Genomic DNA, 22,322 nt, shown 5'->3' with positions numbered 1-22,322 from the left:
ATTCTCTCCATCAAATCAATAATTTTGTTGTTAAATTAAAATTAAAATTTTAATTTGTTCTACCGAACTAAACCATTAAGCATGCATTCACGTAGTATACTATTAGTTTTTTTAAAAAATATTTCTATTCACTCAGTCTTATATAATAAGATGATATTTTATTGAGGTTTATTTTTATATGCACTAATTATTTATGTTCTCTTAACTTATGTTTTATACTTACTTATTCCATTTTAGTGGACTTATTTTATTCTGTTCTTTTTTCCTCATCAGTTACTCTCTCGGTGTTGTGTGTGGCATCTTTATTAATTAAAATTTACAGTTTATCTATTTTATTATAAATAAATGATTAAATAAATAAAGAGAAAGAATAGTTGGTTAATTAGAGAGAGAGGCTAAGCAGAATGTGGCCAGAAACTTCGATTGATGTTTTAGATGACTTCACTTTCAAGTCGTATGTTGGATTGGTATACATGATTGCCTTTGTGTAGCAGTTAACAAGGGGCATTTACTTAATAATAATGGCATTTCTAAAATTTTGCATTATTGTTAATTGAGGCAGGTTTTGATATATATATATATATATATATATATATATATATATATATGTATATACTACTAGATTATTATTTATTGCCATGCATGTAATACACGGGATCTATTACTTATTAAGTTTCCTTTTGGATCATTTTACAAAAATAATACTGATATAGAAAAGATGGTTTTTAAAATCATTGCTTAAAATTATGAGTAATGAATTTCAAACTTCATTTTGAGAAACGTTATTATTATTGTTGTTGTTGTGATAGCAAGAGTAGTAGTTTTTTTTTTTACAATTAATTCTGAATTCCAAGATTTGGGATCATTAATAAATTTTAGATATATTATCAGTTATATAGAATAAAAAAAAAAATCATAAGCATAAATAATAGTCTTATTAAAAATATATAATAGTTCAAAAATATTTTATAATATATATATATATATATATTGATAATATCAACCGATCAATTCATATACACATGGAGAGAGTTAAACTCTCAACCTTATATATAGAATTCAAATATTTTATCACTCAACTATTGCGATGACGATTGTAAAAAAATCATTGCATATATATATATATATATATATATATATATATATATATATATATATAACACAAAAAAAAAAGGTCTAGAAAAAATAAATAAATAAATAAAGGAAAAGTTGAGATCCTAAAATAGAAAAAGAAGATGAATAGTAAGTAGTAGGTGTAGGTCAAGATACTAAAACTTCCTCACTGTCTCTCTAAATCTCTAGTTAATTATTAGTTGGCCTTGGCACTTGCACTCACTAAGACCAATCTTATAGAATATATATTTATTAAAGTCACCTCCACCAAACCACCTCCCACTTTATTAAAACTCATTAATCTCAATTTAAATCCCTAAACCACAAAAACTCTTCTTTATTATATGTTTATAGATTAACTACATTGGCAAAAGTAAAAGAGTGTGTATAAAATGGTTTTCCCAACTCTCAATGAATTCCCTTCTTCATAACTAGAGAAAAAGCAATTGAGTCCAAAGTAGAAGACAATGAATGGGAGACAAGTTATTTATATTAAAATATAATTTATATATATATAAATTATATAAAGATGAAAAGAGTTGTTGATTCCTTAGAAGTCCCTTAAGGGACAAATAGATTGTGTTTTTAGGCTTTTGCAATGGCCTTGATGTGTATGTTTTCAAGCCATGAACGTCTTCACTTCACTCTCTCTGTTTTGTGCTACTTTTCTAATTATAAAAGAGAAAGCTTAAACAAAGATTGGGGTGTGCACTAGATTAGTTGGCATGGCACTTCTTTTTGGAAAGTTTTATACCTAAACAACCAATTTATCTTGCAAATATGGCAACAAAATAATGTTTTTTTTTTTTCCCTAATTTCCTATATATATATATTTTTACCACTAGAGTTCAAGCTGGAAATGTTGAATTGTCATCTTATATAGATTGTATATTTATATCATTATATATTTTATTATTTTTTAATAAATGTCAATAAATTATGCGTTAGGAATGAGTAGACACGAGGATAGGAGATTTACAATATTTATACCCTCCACCTACAGAGTTACAATTCGAGTTCGCCTCTTTATGTAGAGGATCTGATACTAATAAATCAAATGGTCACTGACATAATTCCCTGTTTTAAGTAAATATAAGAATAATTTCTGATTTTGTGATTTTTTTTTTTTCCGTATTTTCATTGTTTTCATTAAATAATTTTATTAAGTTTGTAAATTTCAAATTGTTACTCCGGTATAAATCAATGTACGTGAGAGGAGTTGCATTAACACATGTTACACACACCTATATTTTTCTTATAACGTTGAAATAAATGTTATGAAAAATCTTAAAATGCCATATCTTTTTCTTTTATTTATATATAAATTTAGTCCAACATGAATATTCTAATATCTATATATACATATATATAGAAATATATGAAAATCAATTGCTTATTTACTTGTTCAACTTCTAACAATCAAATGTTTTGTGAAACCCAATTTTGTGACCACTAATAAATTTTTTAAAAAAATTAAATAATTAAAATTTTGATTTACTCACCTTGCAAGGAGGCCATGCTTTTAATTTCAAAAGATTATCACAAATAATTAAGAGAAGCATGGCATAAAACATTATCACAAATAATTAAGAGAAGCATGGCATAATGCCATCATAGGAATTACCCTTAATAGGTATCATTATAGGAACAAGGTAATTTAGGACCATAATTTTAATTAATTGGTTCTTTGAAAGAATCAATATCAAACTTTTATTTTAACTAATCATCAAGATTATTTTATGCAAACCATAGGACAATATTGTTTAGAATCATACAACTAATGCCAATTAATGTCTTTAATTAAGTATTGTTCCCACACAAAAGTCCAAACCACAAACAATTAAGGGTTTGAATATTAAGCTTATGGTACCATTGAGAATAATTATATTCCTCGATCTTCATTAAGCCAGCCGATAAATGATTAGCAATGAACTAAGTTATTGTACTCGCTTCATCGATTACAATGGAGAAAAATAATTTTATAATTTTATTATTTTAGAGAGAGAGAGAAAGAGAGGATGATTAAATTAAGATAATAAGGTGATTAAAAATAAGTTAATGCATTCCCACAGTGAAAATAAAATTTAATTAGTTTAGGTTAGAAACAAAGAGCATTTGCTTTGGATTTGGCAAATTAGTTAAGTAGCTCTTTGGACATCACAATAAAGTATGACCAGATGCGGATTTGAATGATTGCACTCATTTTTACTAAATAATACTTTTAATATGCACATCCTGCTCTTTTATTTTAAAATTTTTATAAATTATTTTCAGTTAATACTTTGCAGGATTTCAACAAGACTCATCACAAAATAAAAATAAATAAATAAATCATTTATAAGATTTTATGTGCATTAATTCAAATTAGAAGAGGGGATTTTTTTTTTTCTTTTTCACTTGCATGCCATGGTAAAATAGGTAAGGTAATTAGTATTATACTAATGTAATATTTTTCCCCTCAAACTGACTTTTATTTATTTATTTATTTATATTTTATTTTACTAATCAAAATTAGTCACCAAAAGTTTTGAGTTTGAATTCTCCCATTGAAAAAGACTTAACTTTTATAAAACTACCAATATCTCATCCCAAATTGATATAAAACCCATTGTTCCTTGAAAACCAATGGATCAAAAGACTTTAAAAAAAAATTATTTTTATTCATATATCCCTATAATTTCACATAAATTAATTAAACAAACATTGAAATAAATATATCAACTCATACATAGCATATATGTACATACATGTGCATTTCTTCAATCTAGACTAGAGATTCATAAGATTTTTTTATATATATATATATATATTGGTCATTATTAGTGTAAAAAAATTTATAAAAAAAAATTCAATCCTAATTAAATAAATAAATAAATAAGAGCATCTAGAGAATCCATGTCATTGCTCACTTGCTAAGAAAAGCTAGACCTTGTAAAGCCTAGCATCTAAAGCTACAACATCAAAGAAACATTCTTGACAAACTTAAAAAGCACTCAATTAAATGATGATGTGAACCTGTGGAGACTGTGGAGTGTGTGTGTGTGTGTGTGTGTGTGTGTGTGTTGATGGATAAGAAAGACTTTGTCACTGGTTATGGCAAGAAGAAGCATCTAACAAGTCCAACACAAAAGGGAAAGTCCTCCACAAAACTTTCATTTTTGAAAGGATTGGTCTAGACTCAAAAGAAAGAAAAAGAGAGGAGCTCAACAAGTCACTTTTTGGGAATATGCCCACATTTTACACATCTTCCACACACACTTTCAAACAGGAAGGTGGTTAAAGACTGACTTGTAACATATTTTTTGCCATCACTATAACAATGACCATGGTAAGACAAGCAATACTACTACTTAGCCCATTGTTTTGTCACTCCCATCTTCCTATCTTTGTCTAAGGTTTGATATTTTTCTCAATGCATGTGCTCTGTATCAATGATGCTTCAATGACGTCGTCAACATCGGTTGTTTTAGATATGTTATACTATTATCTCGTTTATCCCTAATGCATTGGATATATATTTGTTGTAAGTGTTTTGAAGACAAGTGTTTCATAAGTTGTTTGTACTTACTCTTAAGAATTAGATGATACCGTTCCCGGCATGGCTTGGTGTGTTCTTTCAGTTCACAATCCCCGGTATCGATTGAAAGCAGCCTGCATAAAAATGTGAGGTAACGAGTAAATGTTCAATGAAAATAAAACATGTGAATAAAATCAAGAACCACCACAATAATGCAGATCTAAAGATTCCATCCTGATCACTCGTACCATTTCAGCAAAATGAATGGAAATAATTGTTTTGTGCACATTTTATTTGCCTAATTGGATTGGAATTGACATTCCCAGCTCATTGGGCTGCAAAATGCCTTCCCATTTTCAGTTTAAAGTTTCTTTTTTTTTATTCTCATCAGAGCAATTGGCGCACACATATTAAAAATGTGCCTTATGTCACTCTCATTTTCAACTTCATCGTCCTTTGGATAGAATCAAACAGCATTGCATGGATTTAAAGAAGATGACTTACAATCACTTTCTCTGAAAGGTTTGAAAAGTCTCCAAAAAGCAAACCCTTGAACTTTTGGAACAAAAGCAATCAGGAATCTTTCTTTCTTCCTTCCTCTGCAGTTAATTGCATTTGTGTATGCCATCGGCAAGATTAAGACTTGCCTGCCAGACAAAGAATTAATGCATGTTATTTCATATCCAGAAATCATGTGAAATATGTATATTATCAAAACAAAGAGATTAACAAGTGAGCTCAAACTAGAAGACTAAGATCCAAATCCCAATATCAGAAAGAGGGGATATAATTTCTGCTTTTCCATCAATCTTTAAGAGCACCACTGAGAAACACAGAAAAGGAACAAATAATACAGGGACAACAAAGATAAGCATTTAAGTCTCAAAATTATTGTAACCATTGCTGGTAATTGTGTCTTCAAGCATAGGACTGGTTGATATCATGGCTAGGCAATATGATTACAAGAGGAAGATTTCATCTTCGTTTGAGATGTCTCAGGTGAACACAGATGGAAGATGACTGGGAATCATTGATTCAGTAACTTGGAATCGCATGCCACAATCTTCACTTTCCCGACATGCTCTTGGCATTCCTCATTCTTAAATTGGGCATCCTGCAAAATGAAGGTCCATACATTGTCGCAGAACCTATAGGTATGCAGATGACCCTAGAAGCACAGATTAAAAGAACAACTGCATAAGTCGCAGGCCATTTGTGGAACAATGAACTAGAATTGAAATAAATAAACATAATGTGAAATTTCATTGATATAGGAGATCAAATGAGCAAACAGCAAAGAATCCCAAAAAAAAAAAACCATCAACATTTCTCAAGTTTTAAAACTAGTTAAGAAAGCAAAATGACTAATACAAAAATAATAATAACATTCAACTAAAATCAATAAGCTGCCAAGATCAGGGAGAATAATTAGGTAACAAGCACCAACATCAAAGTAAATGCATTTAGTGATAGATTAAATTTGCTAAGTTTGCACATATAAGTTTAAATGCTTATTTGCTAACAAGATAGCCCAAACCATATATAGCTCTAGCGCACAACAAATTCCATCTACATTCATTGCAGGGAGCGAGTTGCATAAGATTATAATCAATATTGGAATGAGCTACATGTTTGGCTGAGTCATAGCATTATCAATTCATGTATGTATTTACATAATGACATGTAATTATGAACGCTTGTGCTTGTGTATGCAGGCACATTAATATGTGGCCGAATTTACATATCAGTTCTTGATTAAACTTGCTTGTCAGAGACTTCAATATACTAGACACTCAACTCTTTAGCCTTGTCTTAGTAGCACATCTGATTATGAAAAATCAAAGAGTCAAATTGGATTTTATGCCCTTGACAACAAGTGGCAACCAGAAAAGCTTTGTAGAAAGATGAAATAAAATTAAGATCTGTCATGGATGGTAAAGATTGGGAAGCATGCATCAGAAAAAAGAATTTGGTAGAAAATTGTCATGTTTGAACAATGGAGTACTGCCTGCAAAAACCTATAATTCAGAACTTCAAAATTTAGAAAATTTCAGGACCCAAATTTCAATCATAAGGCTACCAATTCAGTAAACAAACTAACTTCTGATTTAGACTCAGCTGGGGCTGTGGCATCAAATTTCTCCATTACTAACTTCTGGATTAATTTTTACAAAGTACAATCTGATCTTGTTCACATTTTTCATGAACAAATGAGCATCTCTTTATAGTTTTAGTTGTGCCATGCTAGACATCTATATAAAAGGTACTAAAACATTCTTATATGATGTACCATTCTGTAGTCTTTTCTAACCTAATTCTTGAAGATTTTAGATAATGGGAATTGGCGCACAGCACACTAACAAAGGTTGACATTTGGCAACTCAGCCATCCGATATATGAAGAAAGGAAACAGCTCAACATTTGGTCCTACTTTTTCATTCTCCCTGAGCCTGGACAAGTTTGCTTCATCTCAATCAGGACTTATATCAAATACATTAGACAGGACAAGTTCTTAGTGCTTGGTTTCTATGATGTCTTCCCACTATTAATATTCACATAGTTACTTTTTCTCCGGATGCAATTTCAAATTCATTTTCCAAAGCATTGTTCAGAAACATGAGAAAACAAAGGTGATCATAGAGAGAAGAGAACTTCAACACTGGTAATTTGAAGCTTAGTAATAGGCATTCAAAAAATCATCAAGGGAAGGCAATCAAAAACAAATATTGAAACATTTCCATTGTGCTAGATATTATAGGGTGCTAAATGTAAAAATAAAGATAAAAAAGAGAACTTTGGTCCAAAAGGTAATTTGGAAAACTCACTATGCTAAAGCAATTTATAACTAAAGAATTAAGGAAAAGTAAACATGCTAAAAACCTAAAAGTAATTATAGTGAACTAGAAAAAATCAAGAATATCATCAATAAATTGGTGGGAAATAATAAAGAAAGAGTACCTGGAAATATCCAAGAATATAATCAATAAATTGATACAAAACAAAGTTTAAAGGATGTAAAAAAGCTCCGCAAATGCTTACTTTGATAGCAACCTTGCTCTTCACTTGGGCTTCCAATGCTTCTGTCATAGACTAGAAAGGACCAATCCAAAGAAACAGCACTTTTCAAATTAGTATTTGAAAGTTCTGGTGGCTACTGATAACAATTGTTTGAAACTAACTACCCACAAACCTTATCAAATTGAACAAGCACTTGGATAGCAAGCTCAGGGCTAAGGGTACCATTAGACACCATCTCATCCAAGGTTTCTGTCAGGCACATGCCAATAGTGGATCTCCGGTACAACTCAAATGTTGTCATCACCACACTCAGAAAGAGACCAGCAGATATCACAAGCGAAAGGTAAAAGACTGCAAGAAAGGACATATAGGATTAAAAAAATCTGATTCTCTGGCTATAGGATCAATACGCATTTCTATGCAAAGCATTCTAAGTAACAGATGGAAGACAGATATTTTTTTTTTAAATATATGAAAAAAAAAGTGAAACAGCTGGAAGACAAGTCTGCGGTTCTGCCAGCATGAGCTTCACATGCCTAATATTGCATCACCCAAGTACAATAATTTTGAGGCATTACAGAAATCATCAGTTCAGTAGGGCTTGATGGTTTTGCTATCTGCTAAAGTTATAAAACATTTCAAGAGATCCCAGTATATGAAAATAGTTTTTACAAAATTATGGGCAATATTTCCATATGAAAAATAGATTTGAATTCCACAATTTGAAGACGACATATGCTTACTCACAACTGTCACCAGATGCCAAGGCAATAGATGCTCAAACAACAGGTGCCATAATATGCATTGAAGAATTAAGGAGCCACTGTAATTTTCTTTAATCTTTAGACAGTGACATCTTACCCATTCCCATGAGGCTAGCAAAAAATGTGAAATCCAAATCACTTTCTTAGTCAATTTATATTCATGGGTCAAAAAAAGAACAAATTTAATCCAGAAAAGGGCTACTCAATTAGGTTCTCCAGCTAAAGGATGTGCTAGCCCACAGGAAAACGTCAAAAACACTGCCAACGAAGTGAAAATATAAGTTAAAGTGAAAAACAGATTTGTTGATGGGGTAACATAGCAATAGTTGCCCCGTATGCAGCTTTTTCTAAAAAGTTATTTTCCTCCACATGTAAAAGAGAATGGACCATAGGCCCATCCAATAATGCCACATGTTTGTGTATTATTTCATTCAAATCAAACACTGGAGATACAACACTAGAAACATAATTCATGTCTTACAATCCGGAATGAATCAAGTCAATCAGGGGAAAGGACCATTATCATAACTCTAAAAAGCTGTTCAATGCCTTCTTCGTGGGTTTCTTGGAATCTTCACTAACTTTTTTTGTAATGGAAGGAAGGAAATGGGATTATAGTGTTACTGTCTTAGTAAATGGAGAACCGATGCAAATTTTGTTAAATTAGCTACTACCTATTCTAATGGCTAAGATGATTAACAAAAGGAATAAAGCCAGATCAGTTCATGAACTGATCTAAAACCTTGTGGTTTTTTTCTAAAAGAAGAGCATTCAATGCAACATTTTCACAAATCAGATTATCTAAACAACCCCATAAATTTTTTAACATGAAAAAAAAAACTATGTATAGAGGCAGGCACATCTAACATTCATAGACAGAATAGGACGTGAAACCCAAAAAATTTCAAAATAAAATTGGCACACTTAGAGTCAGTTTCAAATGTTGTTGGGCAATGCCAAGGCATATCAATATAAAAGAGTACATAATTTAACCCGAAACAAAACCAAAGTTAAAACTTATACAGTACACAAAAATATGAGAATGTTTCTTAGTGATGTTTATTATTAGGAAGATACATACTAACAGACCTTAATCACTACTTGGTATAGGTAATCTGGGTGTGGCAACTTCATTCAAGAACATCTACTATTTTGCCTTGCAAGAACTAAACAACCCTCCATGCGGTTTCTTTCAATGGCCTATTTATAAATGAAGTGATTTTAGTTAAAAATCTAAAACAACAACTCCATAGCATGAAATTAGGATGCCGTTTAGAGTTACTTGTTACTTTGTATAGGTAACTGGCTATGGATGCTTCACTCAAGAATAACTGTCTAGTCTGTGTTGCCATACCCCGAACAATGTAAAAGCCCTCCACAAGGTTTCTTTAGTGGCCTACTTTGAAAGGAAGTGATTTTGATTAGAACATGCAACCTCAAAGTATGCAATTACCATCCAGCCTAAAGATAACCACCACATGGATGGTATAAATAACTTGAATATGGAATCTTCACTGGACAAAAGCTGTCTAGTCCACCTTGTCAAAACCCAAAAAAAATTTAGAAAGAAAATCCCTTATATTTCTTTCAATGGCCTATTTTTAAATGCAGTAATTATGATACTGCTCTAATGCATGCAATTAGGAATTCGAATTTGTGTTGCAACAGAATTAGGACAGACAACAATTTCATGTTTGCTCTGAACACAGAACTAGCAGCTCCAAATAATATATAAATTGAATTGGGCCTTGAACTGAATTTGTTGTTGGGGATGTGGATAAATAACCCTAACACAAGCACTCTTGGTTTGATACAATTTCACCACTTAATGTCCTTTCCAAATACAACAGCAGACCAAACTTTTTTTATCTTTTCTATATATGTAATCAAGGAAATTCCTCAATCCCATTATACTTGTTGGAAGATACTAAATAGAACAACTTCATTTTTTGTATAAGATAACATCAATATAAGAAGTTTAAGCATGTACATCATATAGAAAGAACACATTCAGCAGATGTGTTAATTGTCCCCAGACGCATGTAGCAGTACAACAATAGCATATCTCCAATTTCCAGAGCGTTCTCATTTCTATTTTTTCCCAACCGCATACACAAATATATGTTCTAATTTTTCTAAAATATTCACAAAAAATAGGTAGTCCTCCAACACCCCTCACTGTCTCACACTTACGGAAGGGAAAAAAATGAAAATTAAACACAGTAATAAATAGAAAGCATCAAAAAAACACCAAGCATCTAAAAGCAACTAAAAACACATTGGGCATGCTTTGTTTGCTTTCTTCACCACCTAATATCCCTTAGAAGCTGAATCCTAACTACAAGCAAAAGGGCATCGATCTTGGTAACATATAAGTTTGAAAACTCAAAGGAAACAAAAAATAAAAAATCTTATAAAATTTCAAGTCCCTGAAAGCAAAAACCAAGCCATATGGCCTGAATTAAAAACACATTTGATATGTTTTGTGGCTATATAGTACCTCAACTCAAAGTATATACCTTTGAAACCCAATTTCTGATAACAAGCAAAAGGAAATTGACCTTAGCTGTCTCTAGGTATCAAGACTAAAAGAAAATGAAAAAACTAAAAACTTAAAAAGACCTAAAATTTCAAATTCAGAGTTCCATGAATACAAGAACCAAACCCTATTCTTGAATTTTAAGAAAAAAAAAACATTTAATATGTTTTGAGGTTTCTTTTGCCATCTAGCATACCTCAATGCAAAGTACACATTTAAAAACTTGGATTCTGATAACCAGTAAAAGGGCATTGATCTTAGTTGCCTCTAGGTATCAAAACTCATAAACATACATATATATATATATGTACATTTCAACTTTAAAGCTCCATGAAAACAAGAATCAAGCCCCTATGCCCTGAATTCAAAGGAAATTTTTTTATTTGATATGTTTCATGGGTTTCTTGCACAACCAGCATACCTCACCACAAAGTATATCTTGGAAGCCTGGATTCTAATTAAAAGCAAAAGGGCATTGATCTTAGCTGTCTCCAGGTATCAAAACTCAAGAAAAAGCAAAAAGCTAAAAAGACATAAACTTTAAACTTCAGAGCTTCATGAAAACAAGACCAAACTCTATTACCCGACTTCAAATAAATAGAGACTTGATATGTTTTGTAGGTTTCTTGCACCACCTAGCATGCTTCAACCCAAAATATACCCTTGAAGCTTAGGTTCTGATAACAAGCGAAAGGGCATTGGGCATTCAGCATTGATCTTAGCTGTAATATGCATCAAAATTCAGAAAAACTAGAAAAAAAAAAATAAACAAATTTCAACTTCCGAGCTCCATGTAAACAAGAACCATATAAAATGCCACAAATTCTACAAAATAAAAAGAAAAAAAAAATGAAACAAAAGAACCCAAATCAGATCAATCAAAGAAGAGTCACCAGTTACCTCGATGAAAAAGAAGCAATTGAATCTATGAGTTAGGGCAGTAGACGGAGGAAGCGAGATCGAGAGAAACGAGAGCTCCGTTGGGGAGTGGGAGCGAAGACGATCCCTTATATACGATTCCTCTTCTTGGTTTCTCTCGATGGAAAATATCCAACTTAGAAAACTTACCATATATAATTATTTTTTTGTAAAATGACTTAAAAGCCCTTATTAATTAATCAATTTGTGAGCTCAAAACTATTTTCTAAATAAGCTTGACAAAAAAAGTGTGTATTATATCAAATATTAAATATAAAAAGGGTCCAATATTCTCTCCTAAGTTTTAAAATTATTTTGTTTCAATTTTCAATTTATAGAATTTGACTTGCCTTAATAAATTTGACAAAACTTATGGTTTTAAGAATAAAATTTTCATTAATTATTATTGGTGTAGGGTATAATGACAAAGATCAAAATCTTGTAATATTGATATATTATATTTAAAATATTATACATCTTCTTTTTTTTCTTAATATCCTTCCTTTCTAATTTTCTTTAAAAAAAATAGATAAATCACATTAAATATAACAGTCAAACAAAAATTTAAAAGTTCATTGCAAAAACAACACAAGAGGAATACAAAAAGGAATATATCAGTGTTCCATTAGTAGTAGTGGATAGTGATAGAGATACTGTAAATACAATACAGATTCATTTAGGGAAAAAGAGAACTGGATCATTAGTACCAGGGCTAGTCACTAACTAGTTAGATTCCAAAAAAATAGTCATCTCTCGAATATCACTCTCCATTTACTCAAGGCCCTAGGAACTCCAAGTTACATATAACTATCACGATGTTGTCCTCCATCGCATTTTGTCTCAAGAACTGCGTTCTATTGTAAAATGAGCATATAATCAATTTTCAAAATAATTAAAGTAGTTGGAAGTATTTTGAATATACGGCCATTTCGCTCAGGCTAAATATTTCAAATGATGGCTCAAATAAGAAGATCCCCAGTACACGCTAGAAGATGAACTAAGAGAGAATTTTTAAATGGCCCATAGATCTTCTAATGAATGTGAGAGGCGCGATATCCCGAGTAATTGATCAAAATAATTCCAAATCTGCCAACAAAGGGCAATGAAGTAACAAATGTTCTAATGATTCAATTGCCACGTTGGATAGCACATTGATGTCGGTATGTGATTGCATTTTCTCTAAGCAAAATTACCAAGAGTAAGGATTCTATTGTCTTGCACTAGCAAGATAAACAAATTAATTTTATGTAAACATCCTCCTTTCCAAATGATCTAGATCACGTGGCAACAAGTACCTCTGTCATTCAAGAACCCTTCCTTTATAAATATAGCCTTCTTATTTTTATTTTTATTTTTATTTTTCTTTTCAAGATCATATTAAATAGTAATAATAATTTAAATTAGATTAAATAGTAATTATAATTAATAGATAATAATAATAATTACTATTATTATTTAAAAATATAAATAAGCTACTTTTAACACAAATATATCTCAAAATAATAATATCACTCTCTTTTGATCTTACATACAAAAATTCCATCAAATGATGTGTTGTCTTTAATGAATTTTTTCCATGGTTTTAAGATGCCTAACAATTTCCTTTTGAAACAAAGAAATCATTAACCTCATTTCACGTGGGGAAAAGTTTGAAAATATATTAGGTAAATAGATGCAAAGGTCTTTCCTCTGTCCTTTCTCAATCACTATAGGTTCATTTTGATTAGGACTCAAATCACCTTTTTCATAGAAATGAATAAATGACATAATATATATACATTAAAAATTAATATGTTAGATAGAGAGGACAAGACCAAAAGAGGTAGAACCCATTGATACTTTATCATCAAGTAAGCGTTTCTTTTCTCATGGTTTAATTAAAAAAAAAACATACATCTTCTAGATAATCTTGCTTATGAAATTTCTTCAATTTGAAAGTGTGTCATGATTTGTCTTAAAAATTATATTTTAATGACTTTGAAAAAAAAATTCTCTGACTTTTAATTTCTTCCATTAATAAGTAAAGAAAAAAAAAAATAAAGAGTTGTGAAACATTAAATTAATGTGATGCAAATCAATGTGAGCTCGTTTACAAAGTCTTTCAAAGGCATCACTTAACAAGAAATATTGAGCACTCATCTACCTGCTCTGACTGAGTGTCATTTATAAGAAAATAATTTTCATATTAGAGATAAGTATTTACTTTTAAAAAAAAATAATTAACAAAATAATTTTTTAGATTAACTATTTTTAAAATATAAGGCAATTTACATAGTGACATTATTGAGATTTTTTTCATCTTTAATTAGGTGAAGTTGGGCACTTGATGTGTTTGGTTTGCTTTATAAATTTAGATTTGATATTTTATATATTACCCATAAGAGCCGATGATATAATCATATATTTTGAAAGAAGCAAAAACAATTTAAAAAAAAATTAAATAAATAATCATGTGTAACATTAATGTTTCTTTTATACTGTTCAATGCCACGTAAGTAATAAAAAATTAAATAATTAATAAAAAAAGTAAGACCCCAACTTTTTAAAATAACCGTGAGATAAAATTATAAAATTTTTTTCAAACATTTATTACGTTTAGTATTTTAATTTTTTCTGATTATATATTTTATCAATGTTCTCTGTATCTATGCGTATTATAAATTTTTAATTGTTAATGTTACAATGTTTGATACAATTCACTTTAGTTATTATTAAAATAAAAAAAAAATATAATAACCCACTCATGATTCATGAATAGAACAAGATTAAAGACTAGATATCACATTGAATCAGTAATAAATTAATAATAAGCTACAAAATTTATAGGAAATAAAAATAATTAAAAAAAATAGAAAACCACCCAAAATACCAACTCTACATTTGAAAAGTTCCTATTTCATTCTCTTTCCCAGGTTAAACTTAAAGGTAAAGATGGATTTTGTACATAATTTTTTTTTTCAAAAAAAAAACCATCATAAATACCTCAAATACTTGTCATTTGGGGACAAATTTCCTGAGTGACTTATTTATTTATTTTAATAAAATAAATAAATTATGTTAGAGACGTACACATGTATAATATTAATATATTAACACATTTATATTCTTATGTTGCCTGAGATATGATTTAAATTTATCTTCTTCATAAAGATGGGAACATTTTATTTAAAAGATTCAATGCTAATAGAACAAAAGAATTTTTAGCTATTAACAAATCTAAAAAAATAATAAAAAAATTTATTAATTATTTTTAAAAAAATTTAGTAGACTCATACGTATATACGCTAGTTATTGTGAAAAGAAAGTTTCTTGTCAATAAGGCAAAGCTAATGAGATTATGAGTCAAAGGTTGGGCAGTATCCACAAACAGACCAAAAAAGAGTTTAGTGTTCATTAGGAATTAAACGTTCAATTTTGACAAAAGAATTTCAACACTGTTTGCACATGTTCAAGAAAATATATTTTATGACTTTGGCCTCAACTCTTTGCATCTGCCTGCCTTCATTCAATGTCATCAGTTCCCTTTTTATGTACGCTTTTTTTCTAATTTGCCGGCGGGTTTTCTACAACTTATTTGCAAAATATTACATGCATATTGATATCTACTTGCACCTATGTATACTTAATTACATGCATTTTTTATAAAAAAAAAAATATTTTGCAATTTAAATGTATGAAGTTCTTCATTATTAAACGCTCAAAATTGGCATCGATTCAAATATGAATTAATATTAATTTCATTTTATTGTCTATTTGAGTAGCTTGAAAATTGACATCTAGCATATTATGACTAATAAGAGCACCTGATTTAAGGATGGTTTGTTGATCGCCAAAAAAGAGAGATTTTTAATATATTCTCCAATCAATTTTGATTATTATTAAAATTAACAATGTTTAAATTTCGTCAATTCTAACTTATTTTTACTGTCGCTTTTTATTTTTAATAAATTTATAATTTATCCACTTATTTAAAAAAAAAATCTAACTCCAAATTCAAAGACGTTAAGTTATTTTATATATAAAAAAAGTTAAGTTAGGAAATTTGGTGATTACTATCAAATTCAATATTGATTTCCTATACACCTTTGCCACTAAGAAAAGCATTTATATAATACTCCCTTCGTTCTTTTTTATCTGTCATGAATAACCGAATCTCACATACTAAGAAAGTTGGTTATTTCACATAATTTAATAAAAAAATTAATTATCTTTCTAAAATTACCCATAAATTATATTTTTCACATTTCTCTCTCATATTAAATTTCAAAAATATAATTGAATAGAAAGTTAGGGTAATTTTGGAAAAAAAAAAATAATAAATGCTTCTTGATGTTTAAAAATGATAGATAAAAATAAACATGGGTTTATGACAGATAAAAAGGAACGGAGGGAGTAACCAAATCATTAAATGCCTCTTGAGAGGTGATCCTCCAAAATATTTACAAAAAAATAATCCTTCATTACTATCATAGTCTAAAATCTCTATTTATCCTTACACTTTTATCTCTATTAGGTATTTTCCTCGGTTTCGCATTGGAGATTTTAAAATTTTGTGAGGAGTTTTGAGGCAATATCATATATAAAATAATATAATTAAACAACTCCTACCATATAAATTATTTTATACCTTGGATTTTAAAGGTCTTTATGGACATTTATTATATAAATAATCATGTGTAATTAATGTTTTTCAATTATTAATATTATAAGTAATATAAATAAAAACTTAAATGTTTTTAAAAAAAAATCAAAATTGTTCCTTGAAACGCTCTCTTAGAGTAGACTCTGCATCTACTTTAATAGTATGTAGGATACCGAAGTACAATTTACGATCGAATCTCCGACTTTTGTTTACCATGTTTAGTTTTTGTTTTGTCACCACTCTTATATCTGTACTTAATTTCTTAATATATTTTATGCTACTGATAGTCTCCCAGACTTCCTTCAAATATATATATATAAAGGACCCATCATCTAGGAACGTCCCTAGATTTCAAATCTAGAAATGTCCATAGTAGCCATCCGATAGTGATCTGACGGTTTTTATCATTATGAACAGTACCCGCATTCTACAGTATTGTACATTGATCATGAACAGTAAAAAAATAAAATATACAATGTTTATATAAACAATTAACCACATCAGATAATAATCCAACAGCTTAGATTTAAAACGTCCATAGATTTCAAATCTAGGGAATTACCTAGATAATCTTTTTCCATATATATATATATATAAACAATAGAGTGATTTAAATATTTTTTTATACATAAATTTATATATTTAAAAGGCAGGTAGCCAACTAAAGTTGATGATTAGCTAGCGTGTCAAAATTGAACCCCAAGCCAAAACAGGGGAAATAATAACAAGGGAAACAAGCATTGTAAACCAGCGCCAACTCTGAAACCATGCAGAGAATGAGCTGCTCCTTCTTCTCATTCTCAACACTAACCATAATTATCAACTTCATTCTCTTCATCTCTTCCTCCCATGCAACCACCAACCCCACCATATCCATTTCCCCCGGCCAACCTCTCAAAGATGGTCAAACTCTCATCTCCTCCGATGAGGTCTTCGAACTCGGTTTCTTCAGCCCCGGCAACTCTACCAACCGCTACGTCGGAATATGGTACTTTAACTTCTCTACAGACACAGTCTTATGGGTAGCCAACCGTGAAACTCCAGTCACCGACCGTTCTGGCCTTCTCTCCATCTCCGGTGATGGAAATCTTGTTATCCTCGCCGGAGAAAACAATACCAGCACCAGCACCAGAACCCCACTCTGGTCATCCAATGTTTCTTTATCATCAAACATCTCTACAGCAACACTTCTCGGTACCGGAAACTTCATCTTGAATAACTCCGGCTCAACTGTCTGGCAAAGCTTTGATCATCCTACCGATACTTATCTTCCAGGTGTTGTATTGTATTGCATATGCATATATATAATTCAGCTGATAAAAAGATTAATGGATATGAGAAGATGATTGATATTTATGAACATGTTTTGATGGCAGGAATGAAAGTGGGATTGAATTTAAGGACAAATGAAAACCAGCTGTTCACTTCTTGGAAAAGCGAGAATGATCCAGCACCAGGGAACTTCTCACTGGGCATGGATCCTACTCGTTCAACACAGATATTCATGTGGGAAGGAACAAAGAAAAGGTGGAGATCAGGGAGGTGGAATGGCCAAGTGTTTATTGGAATTCAAAACATGGTACCAACCTACATCTATGGATTTAAGCTGAGCAATTTTGAACAAGAGCAAAAGATGTATTTTTATTACTCACAGTTCAACAGTTCTCACCGCTATGTCTTGACTTGGGAAGGCATAGAGAAGCATTTGATTTGGAAGAATGATACTCAACTTTGGGAAATATTCTGGGCACAACCTGTGACTGAATGTGAGCATTATAATAGGTGTGGGAAGTTTGCTCAATGCACTGATGATGGGATTGAGAACTCACTACCAAATTGTGCTTGTTTGAAAGGTTATGAACCTGTGAATGAGGAGGAATGGAATGGAGGGAATTGGTCTAGTGGGTGTGCTAAGAGGACTTTGTTTCAGTGTGAGATGAAAAACCAAACTGAAGCTGATGGGTTTTGGAAGATGGAAGGAGTGAAGTTGCCGGATTTGTCTGATTGGTATCAGAATGTGGTTAGTGAGAGTTCTTGCCAGCAAGCTTGTTTGCAGAATTGCTCATGCAGGGGTTATGCATATGTTTCTGGGATTAATTGCTTGATCTGGGGGACGGATTTGCTTGATATTCATATGTTTTCTAGTGGTGGTGAGGATTTCTATCTCCGGCTTGCGGCGTCAGAACTCGGTGAGTAGAATTCTTTTGCTTAGTTTCATTGAGGCATTAATTCAAACATCTTGCTTGCAAATATTGTTATGCTATGTGGTAGGTTAAGTTTGACAAGTTGTGAACACTAATTGTCAAGCAAGGTCTAACAATTGATGACTAGTGATTGTTTGAAACATTGGAACTTTAATTCTAGATTTTCATTGAGTCATTAATACAAACATCTTACCTGCAGCCACTGTTCTCATAGGCTTAGTTACAAAAGAAAAAATTATGCCTTTTGGGTGGTTGAGATATCTATTTTGAAGAGCACCTGCCTCATCTTGTATTCTAATTCTAGAGTTTTCATCCCATTTATGAGTAACTAGCAATAATTTTTTTTAAATTTTTTTAATTTATTATCTATTAAGCACAGTATGAAGTTTTGTTTATTTTCACTTCAAATAACCAAAGAATATTATTATTATTTAAAGTCATGTTCGCTATCTACCCCTTCTAGCTAGCTTTTTTTTATAGAGACGCCTACTCACTTCTTATGGTTTTTAATGTACCTAATCATCTTTTATGGTTTTTTTATTGAATTCTTTTGAGCCACCTAATCATCTTATATATATATATATATATATATATTATTTTTGTGTATCTTACTTTTTGTCCTGCATATCTTCTATCCAACAATCATTTTTTTTATCATAAATTCCATTTTTGTATAATCACCTGTATAGTCACCTTTTGTTGTTTTTTGTGTATCTTATTTTTGTTCCTCATAATTCTTCACATGTAATTGTTTTTTTATATATTTAATTTCTTCTAATATATTTTGTGTGATTTATTCATTTAAAAAAAAACTATTATTGTTTGTCTACTGTGAATTGCTTATAGACCTTTGAATTCTTGAGTTAATTTTGGTATAATTTGATGATAGCAAGTGCCATTATTAATGTTTTCTCATGGAAACATATTTTGACAATATTGTATCAATTTTCAGAGGACAACAGCAGCAGCAAGAAATTATCAACATTTGTTGTTGTCATTATTGTTCTGGCTGCAATCTTTTTAGTTGGATGCACCTTTCTCTTGTGGAGGTACAGGACCAAAATAAAAGGTATGTTTTCTGATCTCTCATCAGGATAACAAGTGTTTTGCTTACTCTTTCATTAGTTTTTCAGCATCTAATTGAGTTCTTTGAACTTTGTTTAACTTCTCATTGTTGTTTTTAGTCTCTAAATAACAATTCTAACTACATTCACAGGATTCATTAAACTAAAGAGTGACAGAACATCACCAGTTGATCAAAGCAGAAACAGAGAAGCAGCAGCAAATTTTGCGATCACAACCGAAACCGGGCACAAAGGAAATGATGGAAAATATGACGAGTTATCCATGATGAGCTTTGATTGTATCGCGGCTTCAACTTCAAACTTCTCCTATTTAAATTTGCTCGGTGAAGGAGGATTCGGTCCCGTCTACAAGGTAAAATTATTCTAGTCAATTGCGCCGATATCACTAAATTAGAGGAAGCTATGCATTTGTGTTTTCATATGATATAATTCAACAATGCATTAATTTTACAGTTACTCACTGCTTTGAATTGATCTTGTTTGGCAGGGGACACTTCCTGGAGGACAAGAAATAGCTGTGAAAAGACTTTCCAGGAGTTCTGGGCAAGGCCTGGAGGAATTCAAGAATGAGATCATTTTGATTGCTAAACTTCAGCACAGGAATCTTGTTCGGCTTCTCGGATGTTGCATCGAAGGAGAGGAAAAATTACTGGTCTATGAATACATGCCTAACAGAAGCTTGGATGCCTTCATTTTCGGTTAGTAGACAATTTTAATCAACTTTGAAAGTGGAAAAACACAACACTCACTAACAGCACATTAACTTGTGCAGATTCAGCAAAGAAAGTATTGCTTGATTGGAAGAAACGGTTTGAAATTATTGAAGGCATTGCGAGGGGGCTTCTTTACCTTCATAGAGATTCGCGTTTACGAATCATTCATCGTGATTTAAAAGCGAGCAACATATTGTTGGATGAAGAGATGAAGCCGAAGATTTCAGATTTCGGCCTTGCTCGTATTTTTGGAAATGATGACAATGAAACAAACACCAAGCGAGTGGCAGGAACATAGTAAGTACTCTACACTTGAAAATTTTCGTATTCAGAAACACTTCAGGGAATGCTAAGAAACTTAGAAACTTATTTTCATGAAATGCAGTGGATATATGTCTCCAGAGTATGCGATGAATGGACTTTTCTCAGTCAAATCCGATGTTTATAGTTTTGGTGTGTTACTTCTGGAGATTGTGAGCGGAAAAAGAAATAGCAAGTACTACAACTCGGAATTGTCAATGAACCTTTTACCATATGTAAGTCGGAAACTATTGATATATTTTCCTTTTTATTGTAATAAACATAAAAGTTTAAGCTGATAGGAAGAGAGATTGAAATTTTGACAGGCTTGGAAACTATGGAACGAAGACAATGTGTTGGAGTTTGTTGAACCAGAGATTAAAATGTCATGTTCGAGAAGAGAAGTGTTTCGATGTGTGAGTGTAGGGCTCTTATGTGTGCAGGATCGAGCACACGATAGACCGACGATGTCGTCGGTTGTGTTAATGTTGGAGAGTGGAACTAGTAATCATCCATTGCCAAAGCAGCCAACTTTTGCAGTAGATACCAGTGAAACTGATTCATCTAGTTTTGATCTGAGAGTGAATTATGGTTCTGGTTCCTCAATCACTATGTTGACTGGAAGGTAGAAGTTCCATGAGTTACAATATTGTTTATAGTTTATACATCAATGCAGGTTAGAGATCATAGAACTAGTTTTGTAGCTGAGTCTTTTTGGGCATTATTTTTGTATTTTTGCTTGTATACACCTTTACAATCCTCATCACTTGTTAGGATGCAATCTTTATAGTATAATAATAATTTTATCTATATAGCTTTGAAGGTATGATTTTTGTATAGTTTTTTTTTAATTTTTTTTTATATAATTTTGAAATTTTGTCCACACATATGAACCTTTTGTTCCGGGGAATTTATTTATAGAGACCACTTTTATAATATAAAAGTGATTTACTTATTTCCGTCTCAAGTGAGTGGTTGGGGGTTCAAATCTCTTTTATAACAATATTCAAAGATTATAGTTTGTCAATATTTATATAAAAATATATATATATGGTTTATAGTGACACATGTTATTAGAGAAAAATATTTTTAATAAATAAGAATCACATTAATTTTAATTCTTGTATTTATAAAAAAAATTATTAGGGAATGCAAAGGTGGATTCTCATCATATGTTATTGGAAATTACAATTTAATGAATTCCAGTAAGAATTGATAACATACAAATAATTATATAACTCATTATACCATGATAAATGCTCAAAAAGGAATTAAAATATGATGAAAGAAGTTTTAAAAGGATTTTCATTCATATATATATATATATATATATAAAGGTGCATGTAACACATGTGTTTTTTTTAACAAATCTCAATCCTACCTAAGATTTGAAGGTTGTCATCACCAAGATAAACACAAATCAGTCATGTTAGTTATACTTTCTAAGATAGATTGATGGCAACAACTGATTGGTTACCTTAGCATATGTATTATTTAAATTAATGAATG

General features: G+C 30.8%; 2 protein-coding genes across 2 annotated transcripts; one reads left to right on the top strand and one right to left on the bottom strand.

Moving 5' to 3' along the window:
* Positions 1-5,382: 5,382 nt before the first annotated feature.
* LOC120260747 (transcription initiation factor IIA subunit 2) lies at positions 5,383-11,976 on the bottom strand. The gene is made up of 4 exons (XM_039268305.1): positions 11,852-11,976; positions 7,821-7,999; positions 7,670-7,720; positions 5,383-5,798 (listed from the first exon to the last, which is right to left on the bottom strand). Exons 2-4 carry the CDS (start codon positions 7,947-7,949, stop codon positions 5,658-5,660), a joined length of 321 nt encoding a protein of 106 aa, XP_039124239.1. The 5' UTR covers positions 7,950-7,999; positions 11,852-11,976; the 3' UTR covers positions 5,383-5,657.
* Positions 11,977-17,168: 5,192 nt separating this feature from the next.
* On the top strand, positions 17,169-21,523 carry LOC120260594 (G-type lectin S-receptor-like serine/threonine-protein kinase B120). Its single transcript, XM_039268103.1, has 8 exons — positions 17,169-17,786; positions 17,888-18,700; positions 19,668-19,784; positions 19,932-20,152; positions 20,288-20,498; positions 20,573-20,810; positions 20,899-21,049; positions 21,140-21,523. Exons 1-8 carry the CDS (start codon positions 17,279-17,281, stop codon positions 21,440-21,442), a joined length of 2,562 nt encoding a protein of 853 aa, XP_039124037.1. The 5' UTR covers positions 17,169-17,278; the 3' UTR covers positions 21,443-21,523.
* Positions 21,524-22,322: the final 799 nt, after the last annotated feature.

This window comes from Dioscorea cayenensis, chromosome 5, assembly GCF_009730915.1.
Source record: "Dioscorea cayenensis subsp. rotundata cultivar TDr96_F1 chromosome 5, TDr96_F1_v2_PseudoChromosome.rev07_lg8_w22 25.fasta, whole genome shotgun sequence".
NCBI classification, from domain to species: Eukaryota; Viridiplantae; Streptophyta; class Magnoliopsida; order Dioscoreales; family Dioscoreaceae; genus Dioscorea; species Dioscorea cayenensis.
The sequence above is the reverse complement of the archived record's forward strand: the minus strand, read 5'-3'. Positions and strand labels throughout refer to the sequence as shown.

Excerpts from the sequence above, each read along its gene's own strand:
- LOC120260747 (XM_039268305.1), bottom strand. The coding sequence starts at position 7,949 with ATGACAACATTTGAGTTGTACCGGAGATCCACTATTGGCATGTGCCTG. Across the intron at positions 7,721-7,820 it reads TGCTTGTTCAATTTGATAAG|TCTATGACAGAAGCATTGGA; the intron begins GTTTGTGGGTAG and ends GGTCCTTTCTAG. Across the intron at positions 5,799-7,669 it reads AGAGCAAGGTTGCTATCAAA|GGTCATCTGCATACCTATAG; the intron begins GTAAGCATTTGC and ends CTGTGCTTCTAG.
- LOC120260594 (XM_039268103.1), top strand. The coding sequence starts at position 17,279 with ATGCAGAGAATGAGCTGCTCCTTCTTCTCATTCTCAACACTAACCATA. Across the intron at positions 20,499-20,572 it reads CTTGGATGCCTTCATTTTCG|ATTCAGCAAAGAAAGTATTG; the intron begins GTTAGTAGACAA and ends TAACTTGTGCAG. Across the intron at positions 20,811-20,898 it reads AAGCGAGTGGCAGGAACATA|TGGATATATGTCTCCAGAGT; the intron begins GTAAGTACTCTA and ends CATGAAATGCAG.